Source organism: Mus caroli, unplaced genomic scaffold (assembly GCF_978045245.1).
Source record: "Mus caroli unplaced genomic scaffold, Mus_caroli_1 scaffold_2, whole genome shotgun sequence".
NCBI classification, from domain to species: domain Eukaryota; kingdom Metazoa; phylum Chordata; class Mammalia; order Rodentia; family Muridae; genus Mus; species Mus caroli.
The window spans coordinates 144,055,192-144,069,091 of NW_028227257.1; the positions used below are offsets into that span (position 1 = coordinate 144,055,192).

General features: G+C 39.6%; 1 protein-coding gene across 1 annotated transcript; it reads right to left on the reverse strand.

The window, feature by feature from the left end:
• Window positions 1-796: 796 nt before the first annotated feature.
• LOC110289457 (olfactory receptor 1J4-like) lies at window positions 797-1,744 on the reverse strand. Its single transcript, XM_021155667.2, has one exon. It carries the CDS (start codon window positions 1,733-1,735, stop codon window positions 797-799), a length of 939 nt encoding a protein of 312 aa, XP_021011326.1. The 5' UTR covers window positions 1,736-1,744.
• Window positions 1,745-13,900: the final 12,156 nt, after the last annotated feature.

Sequence of the window (13,900 nt, forward strand, 5' to 3'; positions counted from 1 at the left end):
TCATTTACAGCTATCTAGATCTATATCTAGATCTATGCATGCATGTATATGGAACTGCTGAAACTGAGTTTTTTGAAAACATGATGCCTGTAGCTTAATCAGGGAAATTATGTAGAGGTTTTCTCTGTCACTGTTCTCAAATCAAGAGGCCTTGAGTGCTGAAGTGGAACAGCTGAACTCACAACAGTAAGTTGTTAGAGAAGGCACAAAACAGTTTCTTCTCCCAGTTCACCTTTATTATAGCTATTTTTATAAATTAGAAAACTATTGAATTGGAGGCAAAGGAAATATATGATACTTGTTTTAAATTCCCAGTTCTGTGAACTTTCTACACCAAATTTGATATCTTTTAACAATTCCTATAAATAAACACATTTCTAGGAAATAAAAGGAGTGATTTACATCACTCTAACATTTATTTGCCTACCAAGATTCAAATATGATGCCCTCTTGTCTCTTACACATTTGTGCTTTAGCAACACAAAAACTTTTACATTTCATTTATTATTCTATCCACATGTGTAGACATTTGTCTTGTTGCATATCAATCCTGCCTACCCTTCAAAATTTCAACACTGAATTTTCCAAATCTAGAGGCAAAATAAACTGAGAATGTTAACACAAGAGTTCACTTTTTATATTAGTGGGATATAAGGAAAAAATAAGTGTACCAGAATGCAGTTTAAGAATTAAATATTTACTGAGTACATGCTCCATAATGAGACTACAAATGGAAGTGTATTATTTAGAGATATGTGAATACATAGGTTAATTGTGAGGATAAAAAAATATGTCATTAAGTTGAGATTGATGCTCTGTTGAAGAGCTTCTTCAAAGCCTCCTTCATGTCTCTGTTCCTTATGCTATAAATGAAGGGGTTCAGCAATGGAGTGACCACTGTGTACATCACAGAAGCAACTATGCCCTTGTCACTAGAAGTACTAGATGAAGGTATAAAATAAACTCCAATAATTGTACCATAATACAGAGACACCACAGAGAGGTGGGAGCCACATGTGGACAATGCTTTGCAGATCCCTTTGTTAGATGAAACTTTCAGAATGGTGGCCACAATGTGACCATAAGAGATCAAGATACATATTAATGGCAGAGTAATGACTGTTGTGCCTACTGTAAAAATGACCAGTTCATTGAGGGAGATGTCTGAGCATGAGAGCTTCAGCAAGGCAGCAAGGTCACAGAAGAAATGAGAAATGGTGTTGTCAGCACAGAAGGATAGCCGGGCCAGGAGGAGGGTGTGAGACAGGGCACTGACACAGGATAGGATCCAGGATATAGCTACGAATAAGATACAGAGCTCCTCTCTCATGATGGTGGTATAGTGCAGGGGATGACAGATGGCCACATAACGATCATATGCCATTGAAGTAAGGAGAAAGTTGTCCAGATCAGTGAATAATATGAAAAAATACATCTGTGCTATACACTCTGCATAAGGAATAGATGGATCACGAATATGCATATTCCTCAGCATCTTGGGTACAGTGACAGATGAGAAAGAGATGTCTGTGAAGGCCAAGTGGCTGAGAAAGAAGTACATGGGAGTGTGGAGGTGAGATTCCAGCCTGATGAGCAGGATGATGAGCAGGTTCCCCAGCACAGTTGTCAGGTACATGGCCAGGAACAGGGCATAGTATATGCCTTGCTCCTCTGGCCGGATGGGGAGCCCCAGGAGGATGAACTCAGACACCATACTCTGGTTATCCCTTTTCATGTTATTCTTCTCTTTGCTGTCAACAGAGGATATCAAAGAATGTGGAAACAAACAGATATTGATTTGCAGTAGGGGAATAAATGTATCATTCAAATGTTTGTGGATATGATATGCTCTTATTATTCAGCCATTTAAAGTGGGTTGCACCTGAAATGAGAGAATTTGCCAAAAAATAAGACAGTTTTAATAAGTAGTATCATTAACATTCAACAGCGTCTGGGGACAAGGCAAATGGGACTACATGATAACTTGCAGCTGCACAATCAAGAAGTACCTACCTACACTGTTTTAGAAGAGGGATTTGAACCTTCAAATTGTAGTGTGAACTTTTGAAATGTGACCTAATTTGCATTAATAGTTAAAGTCTAAGGTGGATATTTCAAAGTGTTTAATAACAAAGATTCAATAAGACTGGCTCAAAAATAAACTTCTGTGGATGTACACTAGTAGATCACTCATTATGCATGCATGAGGCCCTGAGTTCAATGCCTATGATATCCAGTGGAAATATTACACTTAATGGTACTTTTTTAGATAATTTTTTAATTTCCTCCTGATTCAATGACCTCTCTTGACCCTAGGAAAACACATAATTCAATATATAAAAAACTGTTTTTGTTTGTTTTGTTTTTAATGATGAGATTCAAAAAACAAACAAACAAAAAATACCCAGAACCACTGCTGTTCCCCTTTGTTCTTTGGGATCCAGCATCTGATTTGGACCTGGACATATCCATTTACTGAGCAACCCTCTCATCAGGAATGTGTGTGTGTGTGTGTGTGTGTGTGTGTCCCCTTCTCCTAAGGCTATTGTTCTCCCTTGGAAATGCTCTAAAGCATGATTTACAAAGTCTGTAGGGTTATGGAAAATAGAGTTGATGACCTATGTTCTGGTTTTTTTTAAAAAGCTTGTTTTAAAGATCCCTCCAAACACCCCACAATTGCAGATTTCCATTCATTCTACTGGCCCTATCTCCTGTCTCTCCCCACACCTGATTCTGTCCCTACATTCCCCTTCCACTCCCCTCTTCTAGGGAGCCTCCAAGGAGTCAATGTGTTGACCTTAGCCAGAATGCCTAAAAGTGGGGACATGAAACCTGAAGAGGCTACCTCCTGTAGGCAAGAACCCCAGTGGAGGGATAAGGACACCATCTCACTCACAAAACTTTTGACCCAAAATTCATCCTGTATAAATGTAATGCAGGACAAAGAGAGAGCAGAGGCTGAAGGAATGGCCAACTAAGAACTGGCCCAACTTGAAACCCATTCCATGGTCATGAACTAATCCCCAACATTATTAATGATATTCTGTTATGCGTACAAACAGGAGCCTAGCATAACTGTCCTCTGAGAGGCTCTACCAGAAGCCAATTGAAAAAGATACAGATACCCACAGCCAAACATTGGACAGAGGTTGGGGACTCTTATTGAAGAGTTAGGGGATGATTAAAGGTCCTGAAGGGCTTGGGAACCCCACAGGAGGACCGACAGAGTTAACTAACCTGGACTTCTGGGAGTTCTCAGAGACTGAGCTACCAACCAAAGAACACATATGTGGTAGAATGTGGACCCTGGCACATATCTAACAGGCATGCAGCTTAGTCTCCATGTAGGCCCCCCCAAAACTGTAGAAGAGGCTCTCCCTACAGCTGTAGCCTGACTGTGTTATCCATTCCCAACAGGGCTGTTTTGTCTTGACACAGTGGGAGAAGATGCACCTAATCCTGTAGAGACTTGATGTGCCAGGGTGAGGGGATACCTAGGGAGGGCACCCTCTCAGAGGAGGAGAGGATATGGGATGTGGGAGGATTTCTACATGGAAAAGGTACTAGGAGGTGGCAACATTTGAGATGGGAGAAAGAAAGAAAGAAAGAAAGAAAGAAAGAAAGAAAGAAAGAAAGAAAGAAAGGAAGAAAGAAAGGAAGAAAGGAAGGAAAAGAAAGAAAGAAAGAAAGAAAGAAAGAAAGAAAGAAAGAAAGAAAGAAAGAAAGAAAGAAAGAAAGAAAGGAAGGAAGGAAGAAAGGAAGGAAGGAAAAGAAAGAAAGAAAAAAGAAAGAAAGAAAGAAGAAAGAAAGAAGGAAAGGAAAAAAGAAAGAAAGGAAGGAAGAAGGAGAAGGAAGTAAGGAAAGAAAGAAAGGAAAAAAGAAGGAAAGAAGAAAGGAAGGAAGGAAGGAAAGAGAGAAAGAGAAAGAGAGAAAGAGAGAAGAAAGAAAGAAAGAAAGAAAGAAAGAAAGAAAGAAAGAAAGAAAGAAAGAAAGAAAGAAAGGAGGGAGGGAGGGAAGGAGGGAAGGAGGAAGGTCATTTTAAGACCAAATCAATGCCCAAAGCCTGCTACATACTGGGAAAGAGAGAATGAGGTGAGGTGTCAGAATCTCTTTGTAGGTCTCAAGCACAACAAATACTATAAGACCTGAATTAAGTGTAAAAATTTTTGTTTTCTTTTACATTTCTTTCTAGTTTGATCATCCTCTGATCCTGCATCAGTGCACCATGTCCCTTTGACCCTTACTAAAGAGTAGCCAAGTAATAGTAATGAGACTCTCAAGTGGTCAAGAAGGCAATCATGCCTGGCCTGGTTCCCAGGTTCTCACTGCTCTCTAGCATGGTGCACTCAGACCAGAAAGGCAAAAGGGAAAAGAGAAAACAAAAAAAGAAAAATGTGTACTAGGCTTGACTATAGTTTATCATTACAGCATGACCTATAGGTAACTGTTAAATTTGTGGAGGAGTCATTTTTAAAATTTTTATTATTTTTTAAAATTCACTTATAAAGCAGATTCCCTCATGACATTTTCATGCATACTCCATTTTGATTGACTTCTCTCACAGACACACCCCCAATCTCTTGCTCCTCGTTCCTGACCAGACTCTCCATTCCCATGTTTAAAAATTAATAAATATTTCATTTTTAAACATTTTAAAAGGAAAATATGTTTGGATGAACATACAATAGCTGGCTTATAAATAGAAACTAAATATAATATGAAATTAAAACATGAGTTAAAAGGAATGTTTGATATAAAATATACCAAGGTGTTGATTTTAATGATAACTTAGTAGTTGGATGCATACAGTTACTATATTCTTCTATCCTTAAAAATGTCATTTTCCAGAATATAATTAAAATGTGTTGTATAGAATATTCCAATAATAAATAAATACCAAAATACATTTTCCCATTTTTTCTGTAAATGATTTTTATTTTTGTTACCTAAAAACAATTTCTCCATTCTAAAAAAAAATCTAGAGCATGCTTATGAATCAATAAGTATCAGACTGTGCTAGGGAATGGAGGCAAGAAATCAATGGATTCTATCAAGAAACTGGAAAATGAGGACTATTTTAAGTACGTTGAGCTTTCTAACGAGATATATTCTCCAAATACAATTTCAGTGACATCTAAAATGAAGATGCTGAAGAGAAAGATTATACTAGATTGGTCATTTACTACCTATTCTAAATAAATACACATCATGATACTTAAAATCATAAACAATAATATCAGGCTTACAAAATGTCTATGTAGTCAACTATCTCAGTCTTTCTTCTTCAATTCCTAAGCCTTTGAAGTGAAATATAATGGAGTTATTGTCCAGTGATGATTGCTACATTCCTGTCTCTAGAAACTAGAAGTAAGAAATTACTTCATTAAGAGCACAGTGAATTGCTGAGCACCTGGACACACACACACACACACACACACACACACACACACACACACACACACACCGGCTACATCCCTGCTCTGAATTTTATGCTCAGATTATCCAGCTTTCAGGGACTTCTAAACTCACCTCTAGGATATCCAGTGCACCCTCATGGTCCATGCCCCTCTCTGAGAGCAAAGAGGAACATCTTGAACCCATATCTTAACCTTCTAATTCACTGGCTTCAGAAACACAGGTGTGAAGGCTCCACTCTGTTTTCCAGAGAAAAGACACAATGGTCTAGGAAAGCAAGCTTTCAGCTATAGAAAGCTGTTAAAGATGTATTGATTTCCAAGTTTCCTTCTGACTCCCTCCAGGACAGATGCCCTAGGGCAGTGGTCCCTAAAGTTTGCTATTCAAGAGAATTATCCAGGGAACTTGTTAAGGAGTGCAGTTCCAGAAAACTTTATTCATGAGAGTTGAGGTCAGGTCATTATTAGACATGCGATTCTAAGGGCAGACTTTGAGAAAATACTGTCCTTAGAAAATTGCCAGCTTGTTTGTGAATGTGAGCTCAAGAAGAGGTGGGGAGACCTTCTCAGTCAAAGATTTCCCCCACTAGGTCATACTTGAAAGGTTTTTCAAATGGAAAGGCACTTTTTGTGTGTTTGTTTGTTGCCTAGAAAGGTAATTTCCCTTTTGTACCACAAATTTAGATAATATAGACATGAGGACAATGTATCATGTAGTTATTGTCCAGTTATTGATTTTCTAATCCAGCTAAATAATTTTTGTTAATGAACAAATATGTTTTTATATAAGTGGAATTTATCTTATAGCACTTGTTTTCTATAATAATTTATTTCCATGTCTCTATATATCATTACACTTTTAAGAATATTTATTGATCATTTATGTGTGTTCTTTTGAGAACTGTGTGTTTTCCTGAGTGATAATTTTGTTTTGTTTTGTTTCATTTTTGCAAATCTTCATCTATTCTAAATATTAAATCTTGTCTGGAGTACAGTTGGCAAAAATTTGATCTCCAGAGTTTAAATAAAAATAAATTTAGTTTAGATTTGCTGATAAAAAGATTTTTATATAAACTCATAATCCAGTATTTGCTTGAAATATGGGAAGAATAAGAAAGGAGTTAGGATAATTCATGCCAAGTCACAGTCATATGGCAATAGTAAGTTTCACAACACAATAACCTTTACATAGTCTATGAAAACTCACAAACAAAGAGAAATGATAAGGAGGTAAAAATTACTCTGATTTGATAGTGCACATTGCATTCATGTATTGAAATATCAGTGTACTTCATATATAAATTCAGTTACCATTTATTAATAAAAATAAAAATGAAACGATTGAAAATTATTTATACAGTGCAGCACTGTTAACTGAATTCCCATCAGTTATTTACATCCAACTTATTACTATCTAAGAGCTTGAGGACAAAAAAGATTTTTTAAAAGATTCAAACTTGAAGTCAAATACATGATATAAATAAAAATAGGGTTTCAGTGAAAGTATTCAGATGTTATCATGTAAAACCTCTTACCTGACAAAAGTATCCCTAGTGCTTCTTTTGTATCCCTATTTCTAAGATTACAAATGAAGGGATTTATCATGGGTGTGACAGCTGTTTACATGACAGCTACAATGGTGTCCTTTTCCATCCTATTGCTTAATTCTGGGAAAAGGTACTATCCCAAATAGCCCCATAATATAGAGACACCACCAAGAGGTGGGAGCCATGTGTATACAATGCTTTATAAATCCCCATGGCCAGAGGCAGACAGCTTCTGGGACAGGCGGGAGCCACAGAGCCGCTGAGGCAGCACCCTTTTGGGGCCGCAGACATCCGGCACCCTCCCAGTCGGAGGACAGTGACCTGCCCTGCAGGGAGCGCCATCTTGGCTCCGGGACTCCGCCGAGCTTAGTCTGTACAGGTCAGAGTGGGGACCACGGGGGCAGACGGCTTCTGGGACAGGCAGGAGCCACAGAGCCGCTGAGGCAGCACCCTTTTGGGGCTGCAGACTTCCGGCACCCTCCCAGCTGGAGGACAGAGACCTGCCCTGCAGAGAGTGCCATCTTGGCTCCGGGACTCCGCCGAACTTGGTCTACAGGTTAGAGTGAGGACCACAGAGGCAGACAGCTTCTGGGACAGGCGGGAGCCACAGAGCCACTGAGGCAGCACCCTTTTGGGGCCGCAGACATCCGGCACCCTCCCAGTCGGAGGACAGTGACCTGCCCTGCAGGGAGCGCCATCTTGGCTCCGGGACTCCGCCGAACTTAGTCTGTACAGGTCTGCTGACAGAGGATACTCAGAATCCCCAGAAGAACAACCTCTGAACAGAGACAACTATAACAACTCCAGAGATTACCAGATGGCGAGAGGTAAAGGTAAGAATCTTACTAACAGAAACCAAGACCACTCACCATCATCAGGACCCAGCACTCCCACTTCGCCCAGTCCAGGGCACCCCAACACACCTGAAAAACTAGACCTGGATTTAAAAGCATATCTCATGATGATGGTAGAGGACATCAAGAAGGACTTTAAAGAACTACAGGAGAACATGGCTAAAGAGTTACAAGTCCTTAAAGAAAAACAGGAAAACACAACCAAACTGGTAGAAGTCCTTAAAGAGAAACAGGAAAACACATCCAATCAGATGATGGAAATGAACAAAACCATACTAGACCTAAAAAGGGAAGTAGACACAATAAAGAAAACCCAAAATGAGGCAACACTGGAGATAGAAACCCTAGGAAAGAAATCTGGAACCATAGATGCAAGCATCAGCAACAGAATACAAGAGATGGAAGAGAGAATCTCAGGTGCAGAAGATTCCATAGAGAACATGGGCACAACAATCAAGGAAAATGGAAAATGCAAAAAGATCCTAACTCAAAACATCCAGGAAATACAGGACACAATGAGAAGACCAAACCTACGGATAATAGGAGTGGATGAGAATGAAGATTTTCAACTCAAAGGACCAGCAAACATCTTTAACAAAATTATAGAAGAAAACTTCCCAAATCTAAAGAAAGAGATGCCCATGAACATACAAGAAGCCTACAGAACTCCAAATAGGCTGGACCAGAAAAGAAATACCTCCCGACACATAATAATCAGAACAACAAATGCACTAAATAAAGATAGAATACTAAAAGCAGTAAGAGAAAAAGGCCAAGTAACATATAAAGGCAAGCCTATCAGAATTACACCAGATTTTTCACCAGAGACTATGAAAGCTAGAAGATCCTGGACAGATGTTATACAGACACTAAAAGAACACAAATTCCAGCCCAAGCTACTATACCCAGCCAAACTCTCAATTAACATAGATGGAGAAACCAAAGTATTCCACGACAAAGCCAAATTCACACATTATCTCTCCACGAATCCAGCCCTTCAAAGGATAATAACAGAAAAAAACCAATACAAGGACAGGAACCACGCCCTAGAAACAACAAGAAGGTAATCCCTCAACAAACCTAAAAGAAGACAGCCACAAGAACAGAATGCCAACTTTAACAACAAAAATAACAGGAAACAACAATTACTTTTCCTTAATATCTCTTAATATCAATGGACTCAACTCCCCGATAAAAAGACATAGACTAACAAACTGGCTACACAAACAAGACCCAACATTTTGCTGCTTACAAGAAACTCATCTCAGAGAAAAAGATAGACACTACCTCAGAATGAAAGGCTGGAAAACAATTTTCCAAGCGAATGGTCTGAAGAAACAAGCTGGAGTAGCCATTCTAATATCTGATAAGATTGACTTCCAACCCAAAGTCATCAAAAAAGACAGGGAGGGGCACTTCATACTCATCAAAGGTAAAATCCTCCAAGAGGAACTATCAATCCTGAATATCTATGCTCCAAATACAAAGGCAGCCTCATTCATTAAAGAAACTTTAGTAAATCTCAAAGCACACATTGCACCTCATACAATAATAGTGGGAGACTTCAACACACCACTTTCACCAATGGACAGATCATGGAAACAGAAACTAAACAGGGACACAGTGAAACTAACAGAAGCTATGGATCAAATGGATCTGGCAGATATCTACAGAACATTTTACCCTAAAACAAAAGGATACACCTTCTTCTCAGCACCTCATGGTACCTTCTCCAAAATTGACCACGTAATTGGGCACAAAACAGGACTCAACAGATACAAAAACATTGAAATTGTCCCATGCATCCTATCAGATCACCATGGACTAAGGCTGATCTTCAATAACAAAATAAATAATAGAAAGCCAACCTTCACGTAGAAACTGAACAACACTCTTCTCAATGATACCTTGGTCAAGGAAGGAATAAAGAAAGAAATTAAGGACTTTTTAGAGTTCAATGAAAATGAAGCCACAACATACCCAAACTTATGGGACGCAATGAAAGCATTTCTAAGAGGAAAACTCATAGCTCTGAGTGCCTCCAAAAGGAAACTAGAAAGAGCACACATTAGCAGCTTGACAACACACCTAAAAGCACTAGAACAAAAGGAAGCAAATTCACCCAAGAGGAGTAGACGGCAGGAAATAATCAAACTCAGGGGTGAAATCAACCAAGTGGAAACAAGAAAAACTATTCAAAGAATCAACCAATCAAGGAGCTGGTTCTTTGAGAAAATCAACAAGATAGATAAACCCTTAGCCAGACTCACTAGAGGGCACAGGGAAAGCATCCTAATTAACAAAATCAGAAATGAAAAAGGAGACATAACAACAGATCCTGAAGACATCCAAAACACCATCAGATCCTTCTACCAAAGGCTATACTCAACAAAACTGGAGAACCTGGATGAAATGGAGAAGTTCCTAGACAGATACCAGGTACCAAAGTTGAATCAAGATCAGGTTAATGATCTAAACAGCCCTATATCCCCCAAAGAAATAGAAGCAGTCATTAATAGTCTCCCAACCAAAAAAAGCCCAGGACCAGATGGGTTTAGTGCAGAGTTCTATCAGACCTTCAAAGAAGATCTAATCCCAGTTCTTCACAAACTATTCCACAAAATAGAAACAGAAGGTACTCTACCCAACTCATTCTATGAAGCCACAATTACTCTGATACCTAAACCACAAAAAGACCCAACAAAGATAGAAAACTTCAGACCAATATCCCTTATGAATATTGATGCAAAAATCCTCAATAAAATTCTTGCTAACCGAATCCAAGAACACATCAAAACAATCATCCATCCTGACCAAGTAGGTTTCATCCCAGGGATGCAGGGATGGTTCAGTATACGGAAATCCATCAACGTAATCCAGTATATAAACAAACTCAAAGACAAAAACCACATGGTCATCTCCTTAGATGCGGAAAAAGCATTTGACAAGATCCAACACCCATTCATGATAAAAGTCTTGGAAAGATCAGGAATTCAAGGCCCATACCTAAACATGATAAAAGCAATCTACAGCAAACCAGTAGCCAACATCAAAGTAAATGGTGAGAAGCTTGAAGCAATCCCTCTAAAATCAGGGACTAGACAAGGCTGTCCTCTTTCTCCATACCTATTCAACATTGTACTTGAAGTCCTAGCCAGAGCAATTCGACAACAAAAGGAGATCAAAGGGATACAAATTGGAAAAGATGAAGTCAAAATATCACTTTTTGCAGATGATATGATAGTATATATAAGTGACCCTAAAAATTCCACCAGAGAACTCCTAAGCCTGATAAACAGCTTCGGTGAAGTAGCTGGATATAAAATTAACTCAAACAAATCAATGGCCTTTCTCTACACAAAGAATAAACAGGCTGAGAAAGAAATTAGGGAAACAACACCCTTCTCAATAGTCACAAATAATATAAAATATCTTGGCGTGACTCTAACTAAGGAAGTGAAAGATCTGTATAATAAAAACTTCAAGTCTCTGAAGAAAGAAATTATAGAAGATCTCAGAAGATGGAAAGATCTCCCATGCTCATGGATTGGCAGGATCAACATTGTAAAAATGGCTATCTTGCCAAAAGCAATCTACAGATTCAATGCAATCCCCATCAAAATTCCAAATGAATTCTTCAACGAATTAGAAAGTGCAATCTGCAAATTCATCTGGAATAACAAAAAACCTAGGATAGCAAAAACTCTTCTCAAGGATAAAAGAACCTCTGGTGGAATCACCATGCCGGACCTAAAGCTCTACTACAGAGCAATTGTGATAAAAACTGCATGGTACTGGTATAGTGACAGACAAATAGACCAATGGAATAGAATTGAAGACCCAGAAATGAACCCACACACCTACGGTCACTTGATCTTCGACAAGGGAGCTAAAAACATCCAGTGGAAGAAAGACAGCATTTTCAACAAATGGTGCTGGCACAACTGGTTGTTAACATGTAGAAGAATGCGAATCGATCCATTCCTATCTCCTTGTACTAAGGTCAAGTCTAAGTGGATCAAGGAACTTCACATAAAACCAGAGACACTGAAACTTATAGAGGAGAAAGTGGGGAAAAGCCTTGAAGATATGGGCACAGGGGAAAAATTCCTGAATAGAACAGTAATGGCTTGTGCTGTAAGATAGAGAATTGACAAGTGGGACCTCATGAAACTACAAAGCTTCTGCAAGGCTAAAGACACCATCAATAAGACAAAAAAACCACCAACAGATTGGGAAAGGATCTTCACCTATCCTAAATCAGATAAGGGACTAATATCCAATATATATAAAGAACTCAAGAAGGTGGACTCCAGAAAGTCAAATAACCCCATTAAAAAATGGGGCTCAGAACTGAACAAAGAATTCTCGCCTGAGGAATACCGAATGGCAGAGAAACACCTGAAAAAATGTTCAACATCCTTAATCATCAGGGAAATGCAAATCAAAACAACCCTGAGATTCCACCTCACACCAGTCAGAATGGCTAAGATCAAAAATTCAGGTGACAGCAGTTGCTGGCGAGGATGTGGAGAAAGAGGAACACTCCTCCATTGTTGGTGGGATTGCAAGCGTGTACAACCACTCTGGAAATCAGTCTGGCGGTTCCTCAGAAAATTGGACATAGTACTACCGGAGGATCCAGCAATACCTCTCCTGGGCATATATCCAGAAGATGTCCCAACCGGTAAAAAGGACACATGTTCCACTATGTTCATAGCAGCCCTATTTATAATAGCCAGAAGATGGAAAGAACCCAGATGTCCCTCAACAGAGGAATGGATACAGAAATTATGGTACATTTACACAATGGAGTACTACTCAGCTATTAAAAAGAATGAATTTATGAAATTCCTAGCCAAATGGATGGACCTGGAGGGCATCATCTTGAGTGAAGTAACACAATCACAAAAGAACTCACACAATATGTATTCACTGATAAGTGGATATTAGCCCAAAACTTAGGATACCCAAGATTTAAGATACAATTTGCTAAACGCATGAAACTCAAGAAGAATGAAGACCAAAGTGTGGACACTGTGCACCTTCTCAGAATTGGGAACAAAACACCCAGGGAAGGAGTTACAGAGACAAAGTTCGTAGCAGTGATGAAAGGATGGACCATTTAGAGACTGCCGTATCCAGGGATCCATCCCATAATCAACTTCTAAACGCTGACACCATTGCATACACTAGCAAGATTTTGCTGAAAGGACCCAAATATAGCTGTCTCTTGTGAGACGATGCTGGGGCCTAGCAAACACAGGAGTGGATGTTCACAGTCAGCTATTGGATGTATCACAGGGCTCCCAATGGAGAAGCTAGAATGGAATCTTACACTATGTAGCCCAGGCTAGTCTCAAACTCATGGGCTCAAGTGATTTCCTGACTAGCTAAAAATGATGGAACACCCCCACCCCCCAAGCACTCAGGCTAACAGGATATAGCCATGAGACATCACAGAAGACAGATGGGACAGCTTTAGGAAACCAGGAAATAACTTCAGCCACAGGACTGTCGGAAGCACCTTTCGGGAAGTCTAGTCGAACCCTTTTGGGATGGAGACAGGAGTAACTGCTGAATTTCACGTGACCCGCTGCTATCTTTCCCCAGCCCGGACAAGCACACCTACAGTGACTAGCTGGCACCAAAGAGGGGCAACAAAGGCCGCATCCTCAGTAGGGTCATGCTTTTTATTCTGAGGTGCTGAGGATCCAAACTGGGCAACCACTGTGCCTCATCTCCAGCCCGGATGTGTATCGTCACCATTAACTGTGGCTTCTGAAGCGTCAGCTTCGTTCAGTTCTGATGGATTGTTTTCTTATTACGAGGGAGGGAAAAGGATACTTTCCCAACCCTTGCTCTAAACTTCTGAGAACACCTTGTTTGGTTTGTTTGTTTGCTTGCTTGCTTGCTTGCTTGCTTGTTTTGAGACAGTGCTTGCTTGCTTGTTTTGAGACAGGATTTTTCTATGCAAAAGTTCTGGTAATCCTGGAACTCAATTTGTAGACCAGGCTAGCCTTGAATGTAGAGATCCGATTGCCTCGGCCTCCTGAGGGCTGGGATTAAAGGCGAAGGCGTGCAC